Consider the following 24,895-nt stretch of genomic DNA (forward strand, 5'->3'; position numbering starts at 1 on the left):
GCACAGGGCTGAAGCAAAAGGATCATACTCAAAACCAACCTGAGCTACAGTGAGACCTATCCAAAAAAAAAATCAACCAGCCAACCAGCCAACTGACCAACAGACACAAGAATGCAGGAAGAAGAAACAGCTCGCCACTTCACCACTTAAACTGATTCTATTTTACTTCATTAACTCATTAATGATATCAACAAACACCCACAAAGACTTCCATGTATGAGGTCCTGAACGAAATGCTTTGAGAACAAAGGTGAAAACATCTATAGATGAAAAATTCAGCTGGGCACGGTGATGCTCACCTCTAATCCCAGCACTTGGGAGGCAGAGTCTGGTGGATCTCCGTGAGTTCGAGGCCAGTCTGGTCTACAGAGTGAGTTCTTGGACAGCCAGGGTTACAAAAAAAAAAAAAAAAAAAAAAAAAAAAAAAAAAAAAAAAAAACAAAATCTGGCTAAACAAAATGAATATACTTGGTGACAGCCAGGCGTTAACACAGGAGATAGAAAACTTGGCAAAAACACATCTTTACAGTGTACAAAAAGATTATTTCACAACAGTAGATGTTACTACTGTTATTTGGGGTGGGTTTCTAGATGTCTGCTTATTCAATGAATTTCTATGTTCAGCGTTCAACATGCACAGCCCTGCACTCACCTCAAAGCCACTATAGGTTCCAAATTGTATGGGATTTAGCCAAGATTCAGATGCTGTATATGGAATACTAAACTAAGAAGTTTCTCAGGAAGCAATCATCGTGTAGCCATGGAAATCAACGAGTGCAGAGGAAATGTTGCAGGAGACTAATGAAATTTGAAGAGATTTTGGGGGAGTTTTTCTTTTTTCCTTCCGTTTTGTTTGTTGTTTTGATTTTTCAAAACAAAGTTTCCCCTTGTTGATATCATTAATGAGTTAATGAAGTAAAATAGAATCAGTTTAAGAGGCTCCTGACGCACCCCCCACCTACTGAGGATTTCTATTCAGTTAATGGTTGACTGGGGAGAGACCTTTTCTTAAGTGGGATAGCCACTGGTAAGGGGTCTATGCAAATCCTTATCCATACTTTTATAAATAACCCTAATGAAACTGACTGGGAGTGCACACACACACACACACACACACACACACACACACACGAAAGCAGAAGGGGCCAGTGCTAATTGAGAAGAAGAGATTAGTGAGTGTGGGAAGGGCAGACAATAGTGGGTAAGGGAGGGATGAACACAGTCAAGATAGGTTATACACATGTATGAAGATACAATGAAAGCTCATCACTATTCACAATTGCTCTATGGTAATAAAAGCAGTTTTACAAAGGATGGTTCCAAGTTGTAGCCATCCAATAAGACAGGGAAGCAGTGTCCTAAACAGTGGATATGAGCAGAGCATCAGGCAGATCTGTGTTCAGATTCTGCCTTGGGCGTTTAGAGATGGATTCTTCCAGCTGGTGTGAGTGTGCGCAGCCCTGATGCTGACTGCAGCCAGAGCTCAGCCCTCTCTGTCAAGCTGAAACAATGGAGAACGTTCTCTGCTGACCTCTGGGCTTCTCAAGGGTTTGGAACACAGTGGAGTTTTCAATTACTTTTTTGCTTTTTGTTAATTGTGACAGAGTCTTGTTGTGTAGTCCGGGCTAGTCTTGAACTTGTGGTGATCCTCCTGCCTTGGCCCTTGGAATGCTGGGAACATAGGCATGTGCCACTATACCTCTAAAGTCTTAAGTATGTAGTTTTATTTTGAAAGATGAATGATTAAATTTACAAACCAGAGAACAGCACACAGGAAATAATTTTATAAGCACCTGAAACTTGTAGTCTCCTGATGTTTTTATGGGTCACTGAGTTTTTCAGAACTCTGACCAATGGGCTTTAAGGAAACATCCACGGCTACTCATTTGAGAAAAAAAAAAACAAAGGAATAATTCTGCTCACCAGAACAAAAATAAAAATGCTCCTTGGAACTAGGAGATGGGTCAGTCAGTAAAGCGCTTGCCAAGCAAGCATGAAAACTAGAGTTCGGATGCGCTGCACCCACGTAAACGCCGGACTCAGAGATGTGCCTCTGAAACCCCAGCTCTGGGGATGTGCGTGCGTGTGTGCGTGCGTGCGTGCGTGCGTGCGTGCGTGCGGAGATGGGAGGATCCCTGGAGCTCATTGGCCAGCCAGTCTAGCCGAATCGATGAACTCCAGGTTCAGTGAGCGCTTTGTGTAACAGCTAAGGTGGAGGGCAGGTGAGATGTCTCCCCAGGCAAGCCTGCCTGCCTGCTGCTGCTAGGCCTCAACACTTGAGTTTGATTCTGGCAACCCACGTGGTCGAAGGAAAGAACTTATTCCTGAGAGTTTTGTCCTTTCACACACACACACACACACACAACACACACACACACACACACACACACACACACAGAGAGAGAGAGAGAGAGAGAGAGAGAGAAGAGAGAGAGAGAGAGAGAGAGAGAGAGAGAGAGAGCGAGCGCGAACTCTTTCAATAAAGCTATCTTCAGTGGTATTTAGTGCTCACTCACTAAGCGATGGCGTGGACTGACTAACGCTTTTATGGCATATTGCTTTTCCTGATGCTGATCTAAAGATTGTAGTGTCATGGCCGGGTGGTGGTGGCGCACGCCTTTAATCCCAGCACTCGGGAGGCAGAGGCAGGCGGATCTCTGTGAGTTCGAGGCCAGCCTGGGCTACCAAGTGAGCTCCAGGAAAGGCGCAAAGCTACACAGAGAAACCCTGTCTCGAAAAAACAAACAAACAAACAGATTGTAGTGTCATTAGTTTGCTGAATTTCTCAACAGACTTATGGGATAGGGGCTTGTCTGGTATGTAGAAAAAGAAACCCCAGGCACAGAGATATATACCTAAGTCCACATAGCCAATAAGTAGCAGAAGCAGGATTCGAACCCAGGCACTTCAATACCAAAGCCTCTAATATAGAACACTCACAATACACAGACACTCTTGTTTGCGTGTATTTGCACTCACATCTGCATGCATATGCCTCTGTGTGTGTGTGTGTGTGTGTGTGTGTGTGTGTGTGTGTGTATGTGTAGCCCAGACTGGCCTCAAACTTTCAATTCCCCACCTCAGCCTCTTGGATGCTGGAATTACAGATGTGTGTCAGCATGTCCCGCTGAGAAGTCTACACTGAGGTGGGCACCCGACTTCACGTCTGAACACTTTGCTCAGTGCCTAGTAGGAAACCTGCATTGTGCCTGTGAAATGAGGCTTTCTCATCTAGGGCAGGTTATGGAAGCTGTGTTTGTACTCAATTGGACAACAAGCTTGATACTTAGTTTTGCTAGTAGAGCTCATAACCACCCAGGGATCAGATTCACACTCCACTTCCTCAGCCCAGGGACAGGCAGCTCCTCACCCTTGTCACAACCCCTCGTTCCTGAGCTGGGAGAGCTCTGCTTGTGGCAAGTTTAAAGGGGAGCATCCAGGGGCTCGTAGACCCTGTCTGGCTTCATTGTCCTGCTGGGGAGTTTCCTGGAGGGGGTGCTGTGTAGACAGTCTGTACCCCTAAGAGGCCACACCAACTGTCTCTTACTTCAGAGGTAACTGAGAAGCAGCTAAAGCCATTTGAAAGCCTGACGTGGTGGCACAGGTCTCTGCTCTTGGGAGGGGGAGGCAGGAGGATCAGGAGTCTGACATTATCCTCAGCTCTATAGAGGGTCTGAGGACCTCCTGGGTTATAAGAAACCCTGCCACAAATTGAAAAAAAAAATCAAAAATATAAAATATAAAGCAAAAAATAAATTCTCATAAACAAAAAACAATGGGAGCTAAGCAGAAGGGACTGTAGACTAACGACTGGGAACATGGTTCTGCCTTGAAGGAAAGTGGAATTCAAAATGATAGTTTCCAATCACTCTAAGGAACATATCCAGTGTGTTACAGCATATACAACAGTCTCTCTAGCTCTCTCTCTACCTACTTATAGATATAGGTGCAGACACATGTATGCACATGTTCAGGGTGAGGTTGTCGTTGAATGGTAAAGGCCACTCCAAAAAAAAAAAAAGTCTGAAAAATATTTCCTGAAGTTATATTCTCTGAATGAGGGTATTTTACAATTACCAACTCGTATTTAATTATATTAAGTATCACTTACTGAAGAAAAGAATTCCAAAGACATAAAAATAAACCTGATTAGGCTTTGTGTTCTGATTAATGTTTTTTTTTCCACCCAACAGGAAAACATTTATTAACAAAAGTTTTGAGAACAATAAGGCAACTGGAGGTTATTAATATGAAAAGAGCGTGGATTGTTTCTCCTGTAGAAATCTCCCTGGGCAGCCCATTTCCTGACAGATGACTCAGCGAAACTGCCCCAAGAGCTGTTGGTGTTCAATACAATTGTTAGGTCAGGGCTTATTTAGTTCTTATCTATCAAGTCTCCCTTTGATTGATGATTGTGCTTTCCAATGAGGGGCTTTGGATGGAAATGATTTCTAGATGTAAACAAATGGCTTTGGTATTTAAAGCAAAACATTTCCGTTTGTTTAGTACTAGTTCCTGATTCAATGCTTGAAATTCTATTTTTGACGGAATTGTTTGGTTTCAAAAGATGGGAAAGAGAATGATTGTTTAAAAGAAAGTGTGCGAAGGGAGGGTACCTTGGCCCTGGGCAAATGGCCCAAAGAAACAGGTGTCCTGAACTCTGCCTCCAGGCAGAGGTCCCTCTGATCTGTGGGAGGACCGGAGGTCTTTGGCACTCAAGGTGGTTATAGGTCTTGCCGCACGTCCTTAAATTCCCAGCTCTGTTTTTGAGATCGAAGGCAGGTAAAGGGAGGATAAAGGATGCAGAGAGCTGCTGCCTAAAACACTAGAAAGGTCCAAAGTAGTTTCTAACTATTGCAAATGTAAACAGTGAAATGAGTGGTCTGTGGTGGGGCATGTCTGTATCCTAGGGTTAGGAACCTGAGCCAGGAGGATTCTCAAACATCCCAGGCTAGTCTTGGCTACAGAGCAAGTTCTGCCAGTCTGAGTTAAAAGGGACTCTTTCTCAAATACAAATGAATACAAGTCTAGAGAGATGGCTCAGTCATCAAGAGCACGTTCTGCTCTTGCAGAGGACACTGGTTTGATTCCCAGCTTCCACAGGGCTGCTGGCAACCATCTGTAACTCCATTCCCTAGGGACCCAAAATTTTCTTCTCACCTCTCATATACCAGGCATGCGCATGGTGCACATACACACATAGGTGAGACACTCACACACATAAAATAAACAAATATATGAACAAAAGGAAACAACCCTTCCATGGGGTCACTGAAGACCATCAGAAAACACAGATATTTACACAGCAAAATTACAGTTATGAAGTAGCAATGAAAATAATTTTCTGGTTGGGTCACCACAACACGAGGAACTGTAGTAAAGGGTCTCAGCATCAGGAAGGTTGAGAACCACAGCATTATATGCATGTGTGAAATTCTCAAACAAAAAAAATGTTAAGTTGTAGAAATGTTTTCAAAGTGCATGACCACTAGGTGGTGCTGTAACCAAGCTCTGGGACCCCAGACTTATCTATGTATTGTATATACTTGTCGGTATGTATTGGCTAGTTCAAAAGTAGACTCAGGAGATCACCAAGACTGGCTTGAAAATTTTCAATGAGAAGGCCCTAAAATAAACTGAAACTGTATAAGGCTCAAATATTTATTTGGTGAAGCTATTTCTACTCTGGCAATTATTTTCACTGAGAATTCAGATAGAGAGGAGGTTGTTGTAGAAAAGATTTGAACTGTCTTTTAAAAAGAGTTTTGCTGGGCGGTGGTGGTGCACACCTTTAATCCAAGCACTAGGGAGGCAGAGGCAGGGGATCTCTGTGAGTTCGAGGTCAACCTGGACTACAGAGTGAGATCCAGGACAGGCTCCAAAGCTACACAGAGAAACCCTGTCTCGAAAAAGAGAGAGAGAGAGTGAGTTTTATTTTATTATTTATGTGTGTGTGAATATGGGGGGCTGCCTTGTGCGCACATGTGTATGTGTGCCTGTGTGCACATGTGTATGTGCCTGTGTGCGCATGTGTATGTGTGCCTGTGTGTGCACATGTGTATGTGTGCCTGTGTGGACACGTGTATGTGTGCCTGTAAAGGCCAGAAGAAGGCTTTGGACCCCCTGGAGCTGGGCTTACACTGGATGTGAACCACCTGACATGGGCACTGGGAACTGAACTCTGATCTTCTGCAAGAGCGGTAAGTGCTCTTAACCACCAAGCCATGTCTCCAGCCTTGAGTCATCTTTTAACCTGACCCAGATTTGCCTGGAGATAGACAAAAAAGAATTATCATAATTAACTCAGACATTTCCAAATTTTCTTGTCAGGTTAGAAAGAACATCAACTTAATTGAGGAACAAACACTACCCATGTTTGTTTTGAATCGATGCTGGCTCATCATTCCTGCCCAGTCTTCCAACAATGGTTCAAAGCGTGTCAGGTGCAGGCCTAACACCGTGGGGGATGCGCTGAACCTGAAGAAGTATGGAGACAGCCGACTAAGGGTGATGGCAACCAATCTCCTGTAAAATAAGAGGTTCCGCAGTCGGAAGAGATGGGTAATGGGCTGCAAAGATGACTGATGGCCAAGAGCGCTTTCTACTACTCTAGAGGATCCAAGCTGTGTTTCCAGTGCCCATATCTGGTGGCTCACAACCTCCAGCAACGCTAGTTCCAGGGAATACCACAGAGGCCCTCTTCTGGCCTCTGCAGGCACACAAACACCTGGCACACACTCATGGTCACACACATAAATAAAAACAAACCCTTTTAAAACAACAACAAACGATGAGTAATAACAGCTGGTACTGATGCGTATTCTATACCTAACCCTCTTCTAGATGCATTTCTAATCCAATGCTTGAAAGCTGAGTCGGCCTTAGAACTGCAAGAGGAAGGTGTAAGAGGAAGGAACTGTTTGGGAAAGGGCGGCTAGATAAAGGAAGCTGTGTGCATAAAGGCTCAGAGATACACAAAACCATAGTCTACCCCAAGGAGCAGGTGGCCTGAACTAGCAAGAACATGAGAACATTCACAGAGTTTCACAGACTCACAGCATCTCTGTGGATGTTCTTCTGTGATCTTTATGAACAGAAAAGTCTGGGGAATTATGTCAGAAGTTCAGTTTTAAGATTTTACAAAATTCCTGTTACTTAGAAATTTCTTTTAGCTGATGTGTAAAAATGTATGCAGTTTGGGCATACTGTGTGATATTTTGAAGTATCTTATCCTTGAAAGAACTGTAAGCATATAACTAATTGGGAAAACAGACCCATTGGACCATCACAAAACTCTTGTAATAAAATATTAAATCCTGAATTCTCTGAAGATGATATAAAAATATATAATAGCTCCATGGGAACACATTTTTATGCTATAGATCTTTGCTTAAAGAATTGGCTCCCGAATAACAAACAACCCAAACAGTGAACCAGATCTCCTAAAAGTAATAATGCTATGTGGATTTAAAAAAAAATCCCAATTAATATCTTGAAAGCTTTCCTAATGTGGAATCATATCAGTACCATGCAGCTTTTAACTATTTTATTTTAGATAACATTTGTAAGACAAACTGTGATATCACAATTAAATATTTATTAGTTACCCATTACTTACAAAGCACTGTGCTTCTGTGTCTAGATTATTTATTGAACAAATATTTATTGAGCCCCTGACTTGTGCTAGTCACTCTGCTGGCTGCTGAAACAGCAGAAGAGCAGGGCCTGATCTCCATGGCTAGCATCCCCTTGGTTACCTCCGAGGGCACATTTGCTTCCTGGGATGCGTCTTCTCTTCACCGTGAGGATCCCTGTGTCCACCAGCTTCTTTGGCTGTGACTCGGCTGCGAATCCCTGTAGTATCCAAATTAGCTACTCAGGAACTCTCAGGCCCAGCGACCCTTCCTCTGGGCAGTCTCTGGCTCACTTGAGCTCTCTGGGTGCTAAAAAAGCAAAACCCTGACTTCACCAAGTTTTCGGACTGCACGGTTCAGAGGGTTGAGCGCAGTCATTCTGCGAGAGATCTCCAGAAGTTTTTCCTCTTGAAAAATCGAACTCGTGCCTCCATGAACCAGCTTTCTGTACCACCCTTTGCCTCTCACCTCGGGCATCTGTTGTCCTGCTCTCTGTCTCTATGAATTTGCCTTCGGGTGCCTCATCTAGGTGGGAAGGGACAGAATTTGCCTTCTTGTGACTGCTCATTTCGTTTAGCGCGATAACCCCAAAGTGCTCCGTTGAGGAGGATTATGTCCTTTCTAAGGCTGAACAACATCCCATTGCATGCTTTTAGCACATTTTACTTAGGATTCATTCACCAATGGGCACTTGAGCTGCTCTTCCTGGTATTTGTATTCCTTCTTTTTTTACCGTTCATTCTTGTCTTCAGGGGAAACCATCTGGGCATGTAGTTTTCTCTTCTCATCTGTGTGTCTCTTCATTTATCCATCCAACAAATCTTTGTTGAAGGTCCTCTACTTGCCAGACACACGTGTACAAGTGTAGCTTCTGGAGACGCATCATCAATGAACGAAAAAAGAAACAAAACTTTGCCTTTGTGTAGCTAAGGTTCTAAGAGGGGAGGCAAGTGATAAGATAATTGGGTAACTTTACCGCTGTGTCCAGAGCTGGAGAAGGAAAGAAAGCAGAGGGAATCAGGGAGAGGGGAGTCACATCAAGGTGACATGTTTGTGCCCAGGAAAGATGAGCTTGGAAGGAGTGAGCCAACTGAATGTCAGAAGTGGAGCCGAAGTCGGGAAGTAGAGCAAGTGGGACCCACATGAGAACCAGGAGGCTCGGCACAGAGGAAGTAGGTCAGCAGAGGACAGCAGGTGTCAAGGTTGGGGTGGGGGATGGGGTGAGAGGGTAAGGGGTGAAGGCAGGGGTAGGGGCAGAAGATGCCAGGCAGGGCAATCAGCCCGGAGCTCTGCGATCATTCTGAAAAGCACCATAGGCATTTCATTCAGAAATACCACTTGGATGACTATTTGAACAAATACTAGTCCCCTCCGATGCATCTGTATGTCACATCTGCCTTAAAAGATGATACTAAGAACAAAATGGCCACGTCGAGCTTTGTCAGTCCTAAATGTAACGGGACTGTCGCCCTCCTTGTTCTGACCTCTGTACTGATTGCTATTGTGATTGTGATTATTATTATTATTTTTACGGAGACAAGGTTTCATGTACCCCAGGCTGTCCTTAAATTCTTCTTTTGTTTGTTTGTTTGTTTGTTGTATTTGCTTTTCAAGACAGGGTTTCTCTGTGTAGCCTTGGCTGTCCTGGAACTCTTTCTGTAGACCAGGCTGGCCTCAAACTCACAGAAGTTCAACTGCCTCTGCCTTCCAAGTGCTGGGTTAAAGGCGTGTGCCACCACTGCCCAGCCTCACACTCTTTATGTAGCTCAAGAATGAGCTTGAACTTTTGATCCTCCTGCCTCCACACTCCTCTCCTGACTGCTGGGATTACTGATGTGTGCCAGCACACTTGGTTTATGCAGTACTGGGAATCAAACTAGGAAAGGCACAGGCTAGACCCATCTACCAAGTGAGCTACACTCACAGTCTGATGGACAAGCACAGGCTAGACCCATCTACCAAGTGAGCTACATTCACAGTCTGACGGACAAGCACAGGCTAGACCCATCTACCAAGTGAGCTACACTCACAGTCTGATGGACAAGCACAGGCTAGACCCATCTACCAAGTGAGCTGCACTCACAGTCTGACTATGATTTTGTTAGATCAGGAGTCTCACAGTCTGAGACCCAGCTGATCTACAAGTGAGCTGCACTCACAGTCTGACTATGATTTTGTTAGATAGGGTCTCACTATTCTGTAGCCCAGATGGGTCTGAAAGTCATGTCAATCCTCCTGCCTCTGACTCTCTAGGGCCAGGATTACAGATGTGAGGGCTCACTGTGCTATGCTGAATGCAGCTAAGATTTCAATGACTGCAGAGAGGAGTGGGGGTGGGGAACACCGTGCAGCTTCTGGGCATGCGCTTTACTCTGCGTCTGTTCATTCCATTCTCCGTCTGAAAGACACTTGTCTTTCCCTCCTTTACTTGGCGAAATATCTGCTTGTCTGTTCTTGCTGAGCTGATTTTTGTTTTGTTTTGTTTTGTTTTTTGAGACAGGGTTTCTCTCTGTAGCCCTGGCTGTCCTGGAACTGGCCTAGAACTCAGAGATCTGCCTGCTCTGCCTCCGGAGTGCTGGAATTAAATGAGTGCGCCACCATCGCCCTGCCCTGAGATGTTATTCTGAAGAAAGTCTCCGATGCTCCCAAGGCTGGCTAGGTGCCCCTCCTCTGAGCTCCCTCAGAAGCCCTGGGAAAGTTTCTCACAGCACTGACTGTGTGGTATAAAACAGCATGGCTCCCAGAAGGGACTGAAAGTTCCCAGAGAAAAAGAGCTCATTAATATGTAGCTGTCCCCAAGCAGGTATTTGATGATGGAAATAGTGAATGTTCTCAGTTTTAGTTGAACTAAGGAATTTTGTATTTCTCCCTTCTAAATAGCATTGAGTTAGAGTTTTTCCTCTTTACTAGCCATCATCCATGCTTCTTAATGAATTAAAATAGTGACTAAATCTGGTGGGGACGGCGCACACCTTTAATCCCAGCACTCGGGAGGCAGAGGCAGTTTAAGGCCAGCCTCGTCTACAGAGCTAGTTCCGGGATAGCCAAGACTACACAAAGAAACCCTGTCTCAGAAAAAAAAAAAAATTGATTAAAATTTTTCTGAAGCCATTTCTTTCATGTACTGACTCAGTAGCCTGTGACACGTTACTCAGTTTCTCTTTGTTCACTACTTTAAATGCTCTGGAGCAAAGTCAGTCATAACTACCTCTTGGTCCCAGAGAGAGACGGCTCAGCAGGGAAGAGCACTTTTTGCTTTTGCAGAGGGCCAAGGTTCGGTTCCCGTGACTCCCATGGTGGTTCATAACCATCTGTGACTTCAGTTTTAGGGGGTCCAGTGCCCTCTTCTGACCTCTAAGGGCAGCAGACATGCATGTGCTGCTCTTCTATACATGCAGGAAAAAACAAAACAAAACTCATACACACAAAATAAATCTAATTTTTTTTTTTTTAAAGAGAATGATCCCACTATTAAAAACAAAACCAAGCAAAACAATAACACAACCCTAAGATTTTAGGGAAGGTATGTTCAAACTTTACACAGGCCTGTGTGTAATGGTGGCTATTTGGATAGAAGACAATAAAAATGGGGAGGGAAACAGATATCTGATGTCTCTGAAGATTAGAAGAGACGGGAGGAAGGAGGAGGTGGAGAGGCGTGAAGTCAACTAGACCAGCCTTTGAAATGATACTGGCCCAGGGGAGCTCGCTTGTTAGTTAGGGAAGGTGCCAGGGAAGCTGGAGAGGGCTCGCCTGGTGTGTGTTCATGGTATTAGAAATTCATATGCTAGCCTTTAATCCCAGTACTCTGGAGGCAGAGGCAGGTAGATCTCTGTGAGTTCGAACCAGCCTGGTCTACAGAGTGAGTTCCAGGCCAGCCAAGGCTATACAGAGAAACCCTGTCTCAAAAAAAAAAGGAAAGAAAAAGAGAAAAAATATTCATGTACCGAGTTTTACGGGGAGGAAGTGGAAAACACCAGGGCAGATGCTAAGCAGAGTTCTGTGTGTCAGGGTACAGTGTCCAGGGCATGGTGTTGCAGCATGTTAGTGGTGACAGATGATGTTTTGTGACATATGGACAGTTGCTGTTACCTGTTTTTTTTTTTTTTTTAAAGATTTATTTATTTATTTATTTATTTATTTATTTATTTATTTATTTATTTATTTATTTATTTATTTATTATGTATACAGTGTTCTGCCTACATGCTCCCTGTGGGCCCAGAAGAGGGCGCCAGATCTCATTACAAATGGTAGTGAGCCACCATGTGGTTGCTGGGAAATGAACTCAGAACCTTTGGAAGAATAGTAGCTCTTAATCTCTGAGCCATCTCTCCAGCCTGCTGTTACCTGTTCTTGACCCCTATTCTTAAAGCTAGACTACGTACCCACATACCAAATCAGTCTAGAAAAGTAAATCGCAAGAGCTTAAATGTCATTCTAGATTCAAGACTCTAAAACCCTGCTTGTTCTAGACGTCCTTGACCCTCTTCTCACTTGACAGGCTCTCAACTCAGTGCTGAGTTCTGGCCAGCTGGACTTAAAAACTCTCATTGGACCCTTCTGAAGGGACCTTGCCATTTCTTTTTTCTTTTTTTTTTTTTCCAAAGATTTATTTGTTATATATACAATGTTCTGTCTGCATGTATCCCTGCAGGCCAGAAGAGGGCACCAGAACTCATTACAGATGGTTGTGAGTCACCATGTGGGTGCTGGGAATTGAACTCAGGACCTCTGGAGGAGCAGTCAGTGTTCTTAACCACTGAGCCATCTCTCCAGCCCCCTTGTCATTTCTTATTGTTTTAGGACTCTGTTAGCTCTTTCAGTCGTGATCAAAGTATCCCAACCTTAGTCAAGTAGTATATCATATCCCCAGGTATTTGGTGTATTTGAATGCTACTGGATCTGGTATTGATTTTGCATTTCATTTCTGCATTACCACCAACACACAAACATGTTTGAAATTTATCTAAAAGTCTTCTTGTACTCATCCATCATTTATGCATCTGTCTGTGTCGTTTTTTCTTACAATTCTACATAATTTGTTTCCCTGCCATATTGCACTGGGACACTTTTGAAAGAACTAGTGATTATTGTTTTTTTGTGAACAGAAAAGCTAATGTTTGGCATTTATTCAGCAAACATCATACAGCACAGGCTCTTGCATAGAATTTTATAAAATAAATTATCTATATATCATATCATATATATCATAAAAAATATAAAGATCAGAATTATACAGAATGAAACTCAGATTCCACAAGACCAAATAGAACTGAATGCCAGGTGATATTTGCCAGTGCTGGGTCACCTTTGGGCACCCTTCTTCCTTCTGGGACACCCTTGTTCTGTCCCCAGGCTCCAGATGTTCCCTGAAGACTGCACACTGTAGGTAGAGCACCTACCTGTGCCTGTGAAGCCCTGACAGCAGCCCGAGTCCAGTCCTGACGGGAACCAAGGGCCAATGGGGGTTTATTTGGAGAAGCTTTTTTTTTTTTAAAGTTAATTTTTAGATCCAGAATGCTGAGGGCTCCTAGCAGAGGAACAAGACAGAGGCTTGCTTACAGAGAAGGAAAAAAAAACCAAAGCAGTCTTGGGAACAGCCAGGGGTTAAGAGCTTCACACCCCAATCACTGGACTACTTCAGCTTTGCTCAAGTTCCAGGTTTCACCCTAGGAAGCAGCGAGTCTGATCTGCAGCAAGGAGGAGGGATCTGAGGTGGAGACAGGGTCTCGCCGGGCATGGAAACTATATCGCAAGGCAGGCACAATGTCCAGGGAAGACGTCCACACGAAACAAGCTCCGTGGTGTTTTTGGAGGGTTTTGTCTCACAGTGCTTCGTCTGGGCTTTTTTCTTCTCTATCTTATAGATCTTTTGCTTATATATTTTGGTTTTGATTGTGTGTTTTTAGGGGATTTCTATGTGTGCGTCTCTTTGTTGTATGTGTCTCTTCTCTTTTCTGCTTTTTCTTTGTTTTTTTCCTCTCTCTTCTCTTTTCTGCTTTTTCTTTGCTTTTTTTTTCTCTCTCTCCCTTCCCTCCCCACTCTACTGTTTGTTTTGTCCTAGTCTGTCTTTTGTTTGTTTGTTTTTGCTTTTTTTGTTTGCCTGTTTGTTTTCTAATGAGAGAAAGAAAAGGTATGTGGCTTTGGGTGGTTGGGTGAGTGGGCAGGTAGGGAGGATATGGGAGGGGCTGGGGGAGGGGAAAACATGATCAGAATACATAGTATGAAAAGAGTCTATTCTCTCTCTCTCTCTCTCTCTCTCTCTCTCTCTCTATATATATATATATATATATATATATATATATATATATATATTATACAGGGGCTGCTCTTCCAAAGGTCCTGAGTTCAATTCCCAGCAACCACATGGTGACTTACAGCCATCTATAATGGGATCCAGTGCCCTCTTCTGGTGTGTAGGTGTGCAGGCAGACAAAGCACTCATACATAAAATACATAAACAAATAAACCTTGGAAAATCTTTAAAAAAAAAAAAAACAGAATGAATGAAAAAGAAGTTCACTGCAGGCCTGGTGTTGGTGGTGCACACACACACACGTTTAATCCCAGCACCAGGGAGGCCAGCCTGGTCCAGGATGGCCAGAGCTACAAAGAGAAACACTGTCTCCAAAAACAAACAAACAAACAAACAAAAAGAAGGTTAAAAAATGCAATAAACAGCTAAGGTCTGTAACAGTCCTCAGCCACACCATTCTTTTTAAAGGATGTCTTGGAATACGGCTGCTGAAAACTGTCCATTTTCTCCTTTTCTCTTCCTTATTTGGTGACTTTGCCATCGGTGCGTCACCCACATAGGAGGTTGTTTTTCTGGCTGACTTGTGGGAGGAGAGCCTCTCCTATTGTTTGAGCGTGTGTGTGTGTGTGTGTGTGTGTGTGTGTGTGTGTGTGTGCGCGCGCGCGTGCACCGGCAGGAAGCGAACTCAAAGAGAGTTCTAAATAAAAGGAAGATGCCGACTGAGCTGGTGGAAACAGGAAGTCGTTGCTTATGTCTTCCATAGAGAGGAGGAAAGTAGAAGGTGGAGAGAACATTCACTTTATACAGTGGGCGGAGCCGCAGAAGCGGGAGTCGGGAGAGGAATGGTGGGGAGAACTCAGGAGCGGAATGTCACTGGCTTAGAAGACCGCGACTCTTCTGCTGGAGCTGGCTGCCCTGGAAGAGAATGGAGGCTCTGGACAGCAGGTCCAGGGCTGCCCTGTGTGATAATTTCAAAGCTGTGGTTCCTAGAATATAGTGGTCGGTTAAATAAACTGCGTGACATCATTTCCCTAAGTACTCTATTTAAATCAAGGGGATCTGTATTAAGGACATATATGCCTACATCCTAAAAATCCCCTCTAGTAAATGTAGCAAAGTGTAACAGCCAAACGAAGGACATGTGGCTGTTCGTTGTTCCCTCTTAGAACTCTTCTGTAAGTTTGAAAATGCTAGACAATTGTTTTTCAGACAAGGTCTTGCTGTATAACCAAGCTGGCCTCAGACTTCTGCTTCTGCCTTCCAAGTGTTGGGATGCAGGCCTGCCCCATCATGGCTGGCCAAAACAAAAATTCTGGCTAGGCTTGGGAGAAGAAGCACTTTTAAAACCATGGCTGTTTAAGGCAGGATCTGCCCACTCAGGTATTTGTTTATGGTATTATCCAAGCATTTTTCTTTGAGATATGATCTACTATGTTCATGTATGATCAGAGTGGCTTCTTGTATGCATTTTCAGGTTTTAATAAGTTTATTTTGAAGTTGTCAGATGTTTGCATCATTTAGACCAACACTTCCCTACAGAGCAAAAGTAACTCTACTTTTTATATTCGTTCATTTGATAAGCATTTCCTGAGCATCTAAAGGGAGTAGACAAATAAAAATCCGATGATAGCCCGTTCATAAGTAGTCTTGAATTTGGTTCAGGTTAAAAGCCTTGCATAGAGATGACATTAACGGATGAGAGAGGGGCGCTGTTTTCTGTTAAGTCTGCAGAGGACACCATTACTTCATGCTATGGGGCCAAACGGTGTTAGGCATGTTCCGTCTGTCCGTCCTGCTGTGGAAGGAAATCAGGACTGGGCTGGAGCTGTTGGTGATGTTGGGAAGATGGCTGCATCTGGTTGTTATTGCTGGACATTACTCTGTGGCTGAGAACAGCATTCAGTTTTGCTCTTGTGGGCCTGGCTGATCTAGTCTGGGTCTGGGTGGGCAGCTTCCATGATGTGGAAGTGGGGGATGGCTCCATGCCATGTACCTCTCTCAAGTGTTTTTCTCAGATGATGGAAAAGATTCAAGAGGGCAGACTGAGAAATATGTGAGGTCTTAGGGCTGGAGAGATGACTCAGTGGTTAACAGCACTCGATGTTCTTCCAAAGGACTTGAGTTCCATTCACAGAACCTTCATGGTGGCTCCAACCATTTCTTACTCCAGTTCCAGAGGATCCAGTGCCCTCTTCTGGCTTCCATGGGCACTGGTCATGCATGTAGCGCACAGATAAACATGCAGGTGAAAAACCCATACACATACATAATGAAATATGTGAGACCTCATAAAGCCCAAACTCAGAACTCAGTGTCTCTGTCACCCTCTGTCATTGGCCAGCAGAAGTCACCAATAGTCCTGGAATAGAAATAGTGCCTGCATGAGATCCTGACACTGGAATACATGAAGGCAGGAGCGACAACCTGGTACAATCTATGATAAATGCCTCACGATTATATCATGTGTTGACTATTGTTTTAGTTAAGGTTTTTTTTTTCTTTATTTTTCTTTCATACAATACATCCTAATTGTAGACAAAAATTTCTCTGGTCCTGCCTTGCCCAGCAGTCCAGACGAATCTCTCCCACCCATGGTCCCACAGCCACTTATAAAATAATTACTCAGAGGCTTATATTAATTACAAACTGTATAGCCTATGGCATCAGCTTCTTGCTAGCTAGCTCTTTCATCTTAGACTAATCCATTTCTATAAATCTATACGTTGCCACGTGGCCGTGGTGTTACCAGTCTGCTGATATCTTGTTCCTCCTTGGACAGCAGGCTCACATCTCCCAACTCCGCCCTTCCTCTCTCTGTATCTCTAATTGGATTTCCCACCTGGCTGTAAGCTTTCTTGCCATAGGCCAAAGTGGCTTTGTTTATTATCCAATGGGAGCCGCGCATATTCACAGCATACAGAAAGACCTCCCACAGCACCTGATTGCAGCCTCCCCTCCCTCCGCTCCTCTCAGTCTCCACCACCACCTCCTCTCCTCCTCAGATCCACTGTTCCTCCATTTCCTTTCAGAAAAGAGCAGCCAGGGATAGCAACTGAACACAGCATAACAAGATGCAATCAGACTAGGCACAAATCTTCATATCCAGGCTGGACAAGGCAATCCAGTAGGAGGGAAAGGGTCCGAAGAGCAGGCAAAAGAGTCAGAGACACCCCCACTCCCACTATTAGGAATCTCTCTCACACACACACAATAAATCCCTCCAAGCTAACAACCATGACGTATATGCAGAGGACCTAGTGCGGACCCACGCAGGTTCAGTGATTGCTGATTCAGTCCCTGTGAGTGAGCCCCTATGAGCCCTGCTTCGTTGATTCTGTGGGCTGTGTTCTCCTGGTGTCCTTGACCCCTCTAGTGTCTACAGTCCTTCCTCCCCTTCTGTGGAGTTCCTTGAGCTCCACCTAATGTTTGGCTGTGAGTCTCTGAATCTGCTCCCATCAGCTACAGAAAACGCCTCTCTGATGACAATTGGTCTAGGCACCCACCTATGAGTATATATCAAAATATCACTAGGAGTCATTTCACTGAATTTTTTCCCCCAGTTATGTTTGGTGCTACCCTAGGGCTCTGGGCCATCCAGGCAGTGTTGGTCATGGGCTCCCTCTTGCGGCTTGGGCCTCAAGTTAAACCAGTCATTGGCTGGCCACACCAACAAGCTCTGAGCCACTCTTGTCCCAGCACATCTTGTACACAGGGCAGGCTGTAGGTTGAAAGTTTTGTGGCTGGGTTGATGTCCCAGTCCCACCACTGGGAGCCTGGCCTGGTTACAGAAGATGGTCAGTTCAGGCTCCATATCCCCCCATTGTTAGGAGTCCTCACTGGAGTCACCCTCATAGGTTCCAGGATGTTTCCGCTGCACTAGGTTTCCATTAGTTAAGGTTTCTATTGCTGTGATAATGTGCCATGAACAAGAGGAACTGGGGGGGGGTGTTATTTCAGTCTACACTCAGATCACACTCCATCACTGGGGGAAGTCAGGGCCAGAGCTCAAGGTTGGAACCTGGAAGCAGAAACTAAAGCAGAGAGGCCATGGAGGGGTGCTGCGTACTGGCTTGCCCCTCATGGCTTTACTCAGCCTGCTTTGTTATACAACCCAGGACCACCTGCCCAGGGGTGGTACTGCCCACAGTGAGCTAGGTCCTCCCACACTGATCATCAATCAAGAAAATGCTCAGTAGATTTGCCTATAGGACAATCTTAAGAAGGCATTTTCTCGATCGAGAGTTCCGCCTCCCAAATGACTCTAGCTTGTGTCAAGTTGACATAAAACTAACCAGGATAACAATTATTATTTTTTTTATGAGAGAGAACGTCAATTTTTCAGAGCAATTAAAATATGACAAAACTTAAAACTAACAGCTTCATATGGAAGAATGCCGCTCTCGATTTCTTTACATGCCCACCTTCTTCAAGGCAGAGGAGAAGCCCACAGTTGGGGGAGATCAAGTGTAAAGGTCTGTTTATTCCTTCAAATCCACGTTGCTTACACTTTCCGTGGGCATTTTTGAATATCCAGTTCCAGCTCTCTATCCCCCTCTCTGTGGCAACCAGCCTCCTAAAAATCTTGGCACCTTCACGTTCTTTCTTCTTCTTCTTGAAACTAATTCTGCAGAGAGGATCCAGCCCACTCACCCCAGTGGGGAGTAAGCGTAGGAGCAGGATTAAAACCTAGGCATCTCTAGGAGCATCTGCACTGGAACATGAGGGGAGAGAGCGATACTTCCAGAAGGGAGACAATTAGCATGCAGAAAGTAGAATAGAGAAGGACCGAGGAACTGCCCCAGACACCTCAAAATCACATTCCCTGGGACATCACCTTCTTCCTAGACACGCTGCCTCCTGGGGTTCATCAGCAAGGGCAGAGTTTTCATGACTAGCTAAGAACATAGGTTAACATAAATGTAATATTGAAAAAGATGCCACAGCAATCAAGTGAATACAATTAATTTTACAGGGTCACGGCTCTGATTCCATCTCAGAGTCACTGCCTGTGAGAAAAAGTGAATGCAGAGAGCAGGCAGCAGGCAGGAGCTTTCTGAACTGTGTCAAGGTTAATAATAAGTAAAATGTTGTAAGTAGAGGCGAGACAGTAACAGCTGTGCAACATTCTTGGAAGCAAGGACATTGATAGCATGAGGACAGTGAGCTTGCTTTTTGCTGCTTCTCTGGGTGTGACCAGACACGGCTCACGGCAATTGGACAGGAAACACCATTTATTGTATAAATTACAATCATTCCCACATAAAATCGAATGTCTACAGCTGGAAAATCAGGGGCATGCGGGATCATGTTGGAAGAAGACCCAGAGCAAGCCTATGAGAATGTCCTGGCTGAGATACAGTCCTTTGAGCTGCCCATTGAAGCTACTTTAAGGTAGGATGCCTTTATATTTTGAAGTTTATTTATTTTAACTTCCCTTCTCTCTTTTCTGTTTTGTTTTTTTGGTATCCTGAGACAGTCTCACTCTGTAGCCTAAGCTGGCCTCAAACTCACAGCGATCCTTCTGCCTCAGCCTCCTGATTCCTAGGATTACAAACGGGCATGACTCGGCTTTACATTCTATTAGTGTCTCTAAAATGGTCTGCGTAAACCTTCATTGCATACTCCGCCCCCTCTTTCTTTTTGTTTTGAGTTTTTGAGACAGGGTTTCTCTGTGTAATAGCCCTGGCTGTCCTGGAACTCGCTTTGTATTTTAGGATGGCCTCTAACTCACAGAGATCCACCTGCCTCTGCCTCCTGAGTGCTGGGATTAAACATGTGTCGCCACTACGCCCGACTTCTTGTATACTTTTTTAAAAAATAACAGAATAAAAATACTTTTGAAAAACAATCATAGTTCTCTACATGTTTAATATCAAAGTTTTCATATCCTTTGAGATAGTGTAAGAATTAATCTACCTTTTCTTTGTAGTGTGTTCGTTCCCTGACCCACATCCATCAAACTGAAAATGTAAGACTTTTAAGTGATCAAAAGGGACCCAATATCATCTCCTAATAGATACTCCATTTCCATTTAATTGTTTTCTCTAAAATATCTCAGTGAAAAAAGGACAAGAAAAATTAGACCTATCATCAGAACCGGTTTACATTTGGGTGGGTCTGAGTCACAGAACAGCATGGTAGAAACCTTATTTGTATTGTTCTCTTGAGTGGCCTCTTAGCTAAATGCTTTTTATTTCCATGTGAGACCTAAAAATAGCCTCTTTGGTAATGTGGGCAGTCACTTGCACAGTCCAAGCCTGGGATTAAAATGAAAAACCCTGTGTCTCTGTGTTAAAAGGGTAGCCTTAAACATTTTATCATCTCTGACTGTCTGCCTGTATATGGCACCTATCAGTGTGGGAACAAGATGCGGATTGCTGCATATGACAGACAGTCAGTAAATATTTGTTGACTAATGTTTATAGAGTAAATAAGAGAACATTTTTAATGTCTGTTCTTCATTCTCAGAAAATCTACTACTTAAGCTTGCATACATTTCTGCTGTATGTTTACATTTTATTTTGCACTACATAGTTTGAATCTCTTTAAAGAGAAAATTATTGGGTCTTCCTGCCTGGTTCTTGGATTGGCAGCATATAGTTGTAGATGCAAAGGGACTTTCTCCGTGTGAGTCATACTGTGGACTGTACCAGCCAGTGCCTGCTGAAATGTGTGCCTTTGCTCGGTGGCTGGTTTAGAAGGCTAAAGTGAAGCAAGACAGAGCCAAGGCCCCTGAACATATTCAATTACCCGTCATCTCTGCTGTCAATGCTGCTCAGAGTCCTTGACCTCCAACCCCTGGTCCTGTCCACTTCCTCTCTAGTATCACAGTCCTGGGCCAAATCTCCAGACTGTGATCAACCTTGTGAGACAAAAGAAAGTAGGCAGTCAAGAGAAAATGTCATTATTTCAGTGAAAGGAGGAAGCAAGTCTCACCGTGGTGGCAGATGCCTATAACTCCAGCACTCAGGGGGCTAAGTCTAGAGGGTCACAAGTTCCAGGTCAGTCTGAGCTACATAGTGAGACCCTGTCTCAAAAAAACAAAAAGAAACAAAATAAAACAACAAACAAACAAAAAACACCTAGAAATAATAACAATAAAAAACACCCGAAAACTCAAAACAAATGAAAAAAAAAAAAAATCAAACACACAAGAGAGGAAGGCAAAACTGTTTTCAAATGACAAGCTCTAAAGGCAGAGAGGAAGGATTTACAGAAGTAGACTGCCTCGAAGACACAAAAAGGTCTTTCTGTGAGTTCTGAAGGGTTAGGACACTGAGATGATCAGGCTAGGAATCCATGACACCTTCCCAGGGAAATCTCTGTGCATGGGAATTGAGGCAGGGGAATACCCGAGAGTCCTATTCATTTTCCCTACCATGGGGCAGAGAAAGCACTTTCAGCAAACATCCTGAACTCTTATCACCGTCCTCTCCCTGCCTACTCCATTTTTCAGGCAGGAATTTGAGGTGCCCTGGTGGAGAGCAGTGTAACGATCAGGGGCCAGGTGGGATTTGAGACCTCAGTGGCTTGGAGCTCACATGATGAATGTCGCTTAAGGATGACTCAGTTGCTCTTCTTTGCAAAGCAAGCGAACATTCCTGGCACATTTGCTTCTCCAACCTCATCACATGGGAGGATGAGCCTGGTCTATCTGGAGTCATGAGTGGGTCCTTGAGAGCAGGAAACACGCAGGCGGGAACCACAGATGACCCGGGGTCCCTTGCGCCCTGCTAAGCCTGTATTCCGCTCACTTCTTGATTTCAAGCTGTTCCCAGAGCAAGCTACTCCCCTTCCTGCTGCCCTCAATAGACCCCCGGGCCAGCATCTTGGCTTCCTTTCTTGGAGGAATAGCCAAGAACTACACAGTTCTGAGGCCCTATGTTAATTTTCATTCTGTGCGTGAAATATGCGTACTGGTGCTGTACTGTTTGACGCAGAGAGAGAGAGTTTGGGAGCTGAGACACTATGCTATCCCAGGATTTTAATTATCTATGAAACAACCATGAAAGCTGTACAAATTGCGATGGACAATAACCTTCCAGGGTGGGAAAGCAGAATCTAGTATTAGCCACTGTGGCCGTTAGTTGTCATTCCGTCAACTTGACGGAATGGAGAGTCACCCGGGAAGGGAGGCTCAGTAAAGGGGCGAGCCAGATGAGCGTGTGCTGTCTGTCTGTGGACGACTGTCTCGACTGCCTTAACCGATGCAGAATGTACCCAGCCTAAAAGCATGTGGTTCCATCCCCTGGTTCGGGGCCCTGGACTCTATCAGAATGAAGAAAGCTGGCTGAGTTCTCAGCATTCATACATCATTTCTCTTGCCTCTTGCCTGTGGGCATGGCTAGCCGCTTCAAGCTCCTGCCACTCTATCTAATATGATACACTGTAGCTTGGAACTGTAAGCTAAGCGAGTCCCTTCCTCCCAAGGGTGTGTTTTTGGCCAAGGCATTTTATCACTGCAACAGAACCCAAGCTACAACATCCACGGGGATGGTGACTGGAGAGAAAAGGAAAAGCCGCTGACACGCAGGCATGGTCCTAACACAGCTTCCGTACTGAGCATCTCCTAGTGGGCAGTAGTAATACTGGCAGAGTGCAGCTCACCACCGGTGGGGCCTCGAACTGGTGTTGTGGTGGGCACACTTTTTGCACTGTGCTGCACCACACCCTTACTTATATCCACAGGATGTTTTCATTGTGTTCAGGTGCCTTGATTTTTACTCCTGTTCCTCTATTTGGCTTAGACCCACCTGGTTTCCTGCCAGCTCCTCCCTCTAGGGGACATGACCCCCTGCCCACAGGAGGCCCAATGGCTGTCCTTAGTACCTGTTTTTCTAAGCCTTCATTGCCTTCTCGAGCAAGGAAGGTCAATAGATTTCAACTAGTATATATCATTTGTGCCAACGGTTGCCTGAATCACCTTGGGGGGAATCCTAACCAACTAGGCAGCTACCGTTTTAGGAGAGGGCAATCGCAGTGTTTGCACATCTATTTACTATATTCACACTAGAACTTCCTGACACTAGGCCTCAACCCCTAGACACGCCCTGCGTGGCCGGATGTTGCCTGGGGTTCCTTAAATCTCCTGAGGTCTTGCAGGTGTGGTCTCAGCTCTTTAGTGCAGGCCCTGAAAATAGGTCTGAACCGATTTGGTTCAGAAGTCAACCTACGTTTGTCGCTGGAACAGAGTCTCCCCGATAAGAAAGTCAGGACAGACTGTGGGCGTTGCAAAGTCCGTGGGAGGCGGAGGGGTGGAGGTAGGGGCACAGCCACGAAAGGGCCTGCAGAAAGCTGGGACAAAATAGGAGGAAAAGGGAATTGTACGGGATGACGTACCAGAAGACATTTTTGTAATTGTTTTGTGATAACATGATTGTTTCACACTTGTATTCACGGACTCCCGTGGGCACATTTCCAAAAGCTGAGCGTGAAGTTTTACCAGTTTGAGAGCAAACAGGATATCATATTTCTTTGACTTGAATGTTTTTAGGAATAAAGATAACAAATATGATTTCACAGAAGGAAAGAAGAGGTTTTTTTTTTTTGAAGCTTCAAATTAAATATATCCTCAAACTTAACATTAAAAAGTTAACTAAGTTCAACTTCAGAATGCTCTTGCTGCTTGTGTTTTCAGAAATGTAAGATTCCTACTTCATTTCATTCTATTAAGTATGTTGATTTAGATTTTTATGTCGACCACATACACTCCTCGCTTGTATGATTGTGGCTTTAGTTTCTGGAACTATGAGATGGAAAATACAATGCAGCCTGCTGCAAGGGGTCATTGACTATGGAGCTTAGCACAAAGCTTGCTTGGCAAACATGAGGCATCACAACCATTGCTTACATCTCAGGCATCTATTCTAACATATACATCTGTGTCACACATACACTTTATATTTAATATGTAATTTAGAGTCACAATAAGCAAGCACCCACTACATCTTCAAACTCTGAGTAGTTGGGAAGTATTAAGTCATGAAAGTTTTTTAAAAATGTTTTTTAGAGTTTACTTATTTTATTTTTTATGTGTATGAATGTTTTGTTTGCATGTATGTCTGTACACCATGAACACTGCTGGTGCCTGCAGAGGTCAGAAGAGGGCATCAGATTCCCCTGGAACTGGAGTTATGGACATTAGTGAGCTGCTATGTGGGTGCTGGAATGGAATCCTGGGCCTCAGCAAGAACAGGTGCTCTTAACCTCTGAGTCATCTCTAGCTGCAAACAATGAGAAATAAAAGAATTTTGTAGTTCTTAATAAATTTTAGTCATGCCAAGTGGTGGTGGCACATGCCTTTAATCCCAGCACTAGGGAGGCAGAGGCAGGTGAATCTCTGTGAGTTCAAGGCCGGCCTGGGCTACAGAGTGAGTTCCAGGAAGGGCATAATGCAACACAGAGAAACTCTGTCTCAAAAAACCAAATAAATAAATAAATAAGTAAAAATAAAAGAAAGAAAGAAAAAAAAAGAAATTTTTAGTCACAAGCAGGGCAATGTGAATGTCAGCATCTTGATATTCTGAATTGATCATAGAGCCTCATAAAATCTCTTTAAATAGCTCATTATCAGACTCAGAAAGACACAGATATATTTGACTTCCTTGTGTTTCTGAAGTTTGTATTTTCTTTTTTTTAAATTTTTTTTTATTTATGTGTAGATGTGTGTATCTGTGTGTACTACATGAGTGTGGGTACTCACAGAGGTCAAAGAAAGATATCAGATACCCAAGAGCTGGAGTTCCAGGCTGTTTGTGAGCTGCCCGATCTGGGTGCTAGTAACTGGTCTCAGTTCTTTCAGAGAGCAGCAAGTGCTCTTAACCACTGAGCTCTCCTTTCAGCTCCCAAGTTGCTGTTTTAAAAGGAATGGCTCAGAGGTTAAGAGCACTGGTTACTCTTCCAAAGGACCCAGGTTTGATTCCCAGCATCCACATCATCTTCTGTAAGTCTAGTCCCACAGGATCCAATGCCCTCTTCTGGCCTCTATGGGTATCAAGCATGTAC

At 44.1% G+C, this 24,895-nt stretch overlaps 1 protein-coding gene across 4 annotated transcripts in view; it reads left to right on the plus strand.

Annotated features, from left to right (window-relative positions):
• Positions 1-19,079: 19,079 nt before the first annotated feature.
• The window catches only part of Exoc6 (exocyst complex component 6), a 151,731-nt gene continuing 145,915 nt past the window's right edge, over positions 19,080-24,895 (plus strand). For 2 of the 4 annotated variants that reach the window (XM_037206565.1, XM_037206580.1), the window contains exon 1: positions 19,080-19,282. In XM_037206565.1, the coding sequence (XP_037062460.1) occupies positions 19,161-19,282 (122 nt within the window). In that variant the 5' untranslated portion in view covers positions 19,080-19,160. The remainder of the gene's footprint in view (positions 19,283-24,895) is intronic. The other 2 variants (XM_037206560.1, XM_037206572.1) reach the window with 2 other exon arrangements.

This window comes from Peromyscus leucopus, chromosome 1 (assembly GCF_004664715.2).
Source record: "Peromyscus leucopus breed LL Stock chromosome 1, UCI_PerLeu_2.1, whole genome shotgun sequence".
In the NCBI taxonomy this organism is placed as follows: Eukaryota; Metazoa; Chordata; class Mammalia; order Rodentia; family Cricetidae; genus Peromyscus; species Peromyscus leucopus.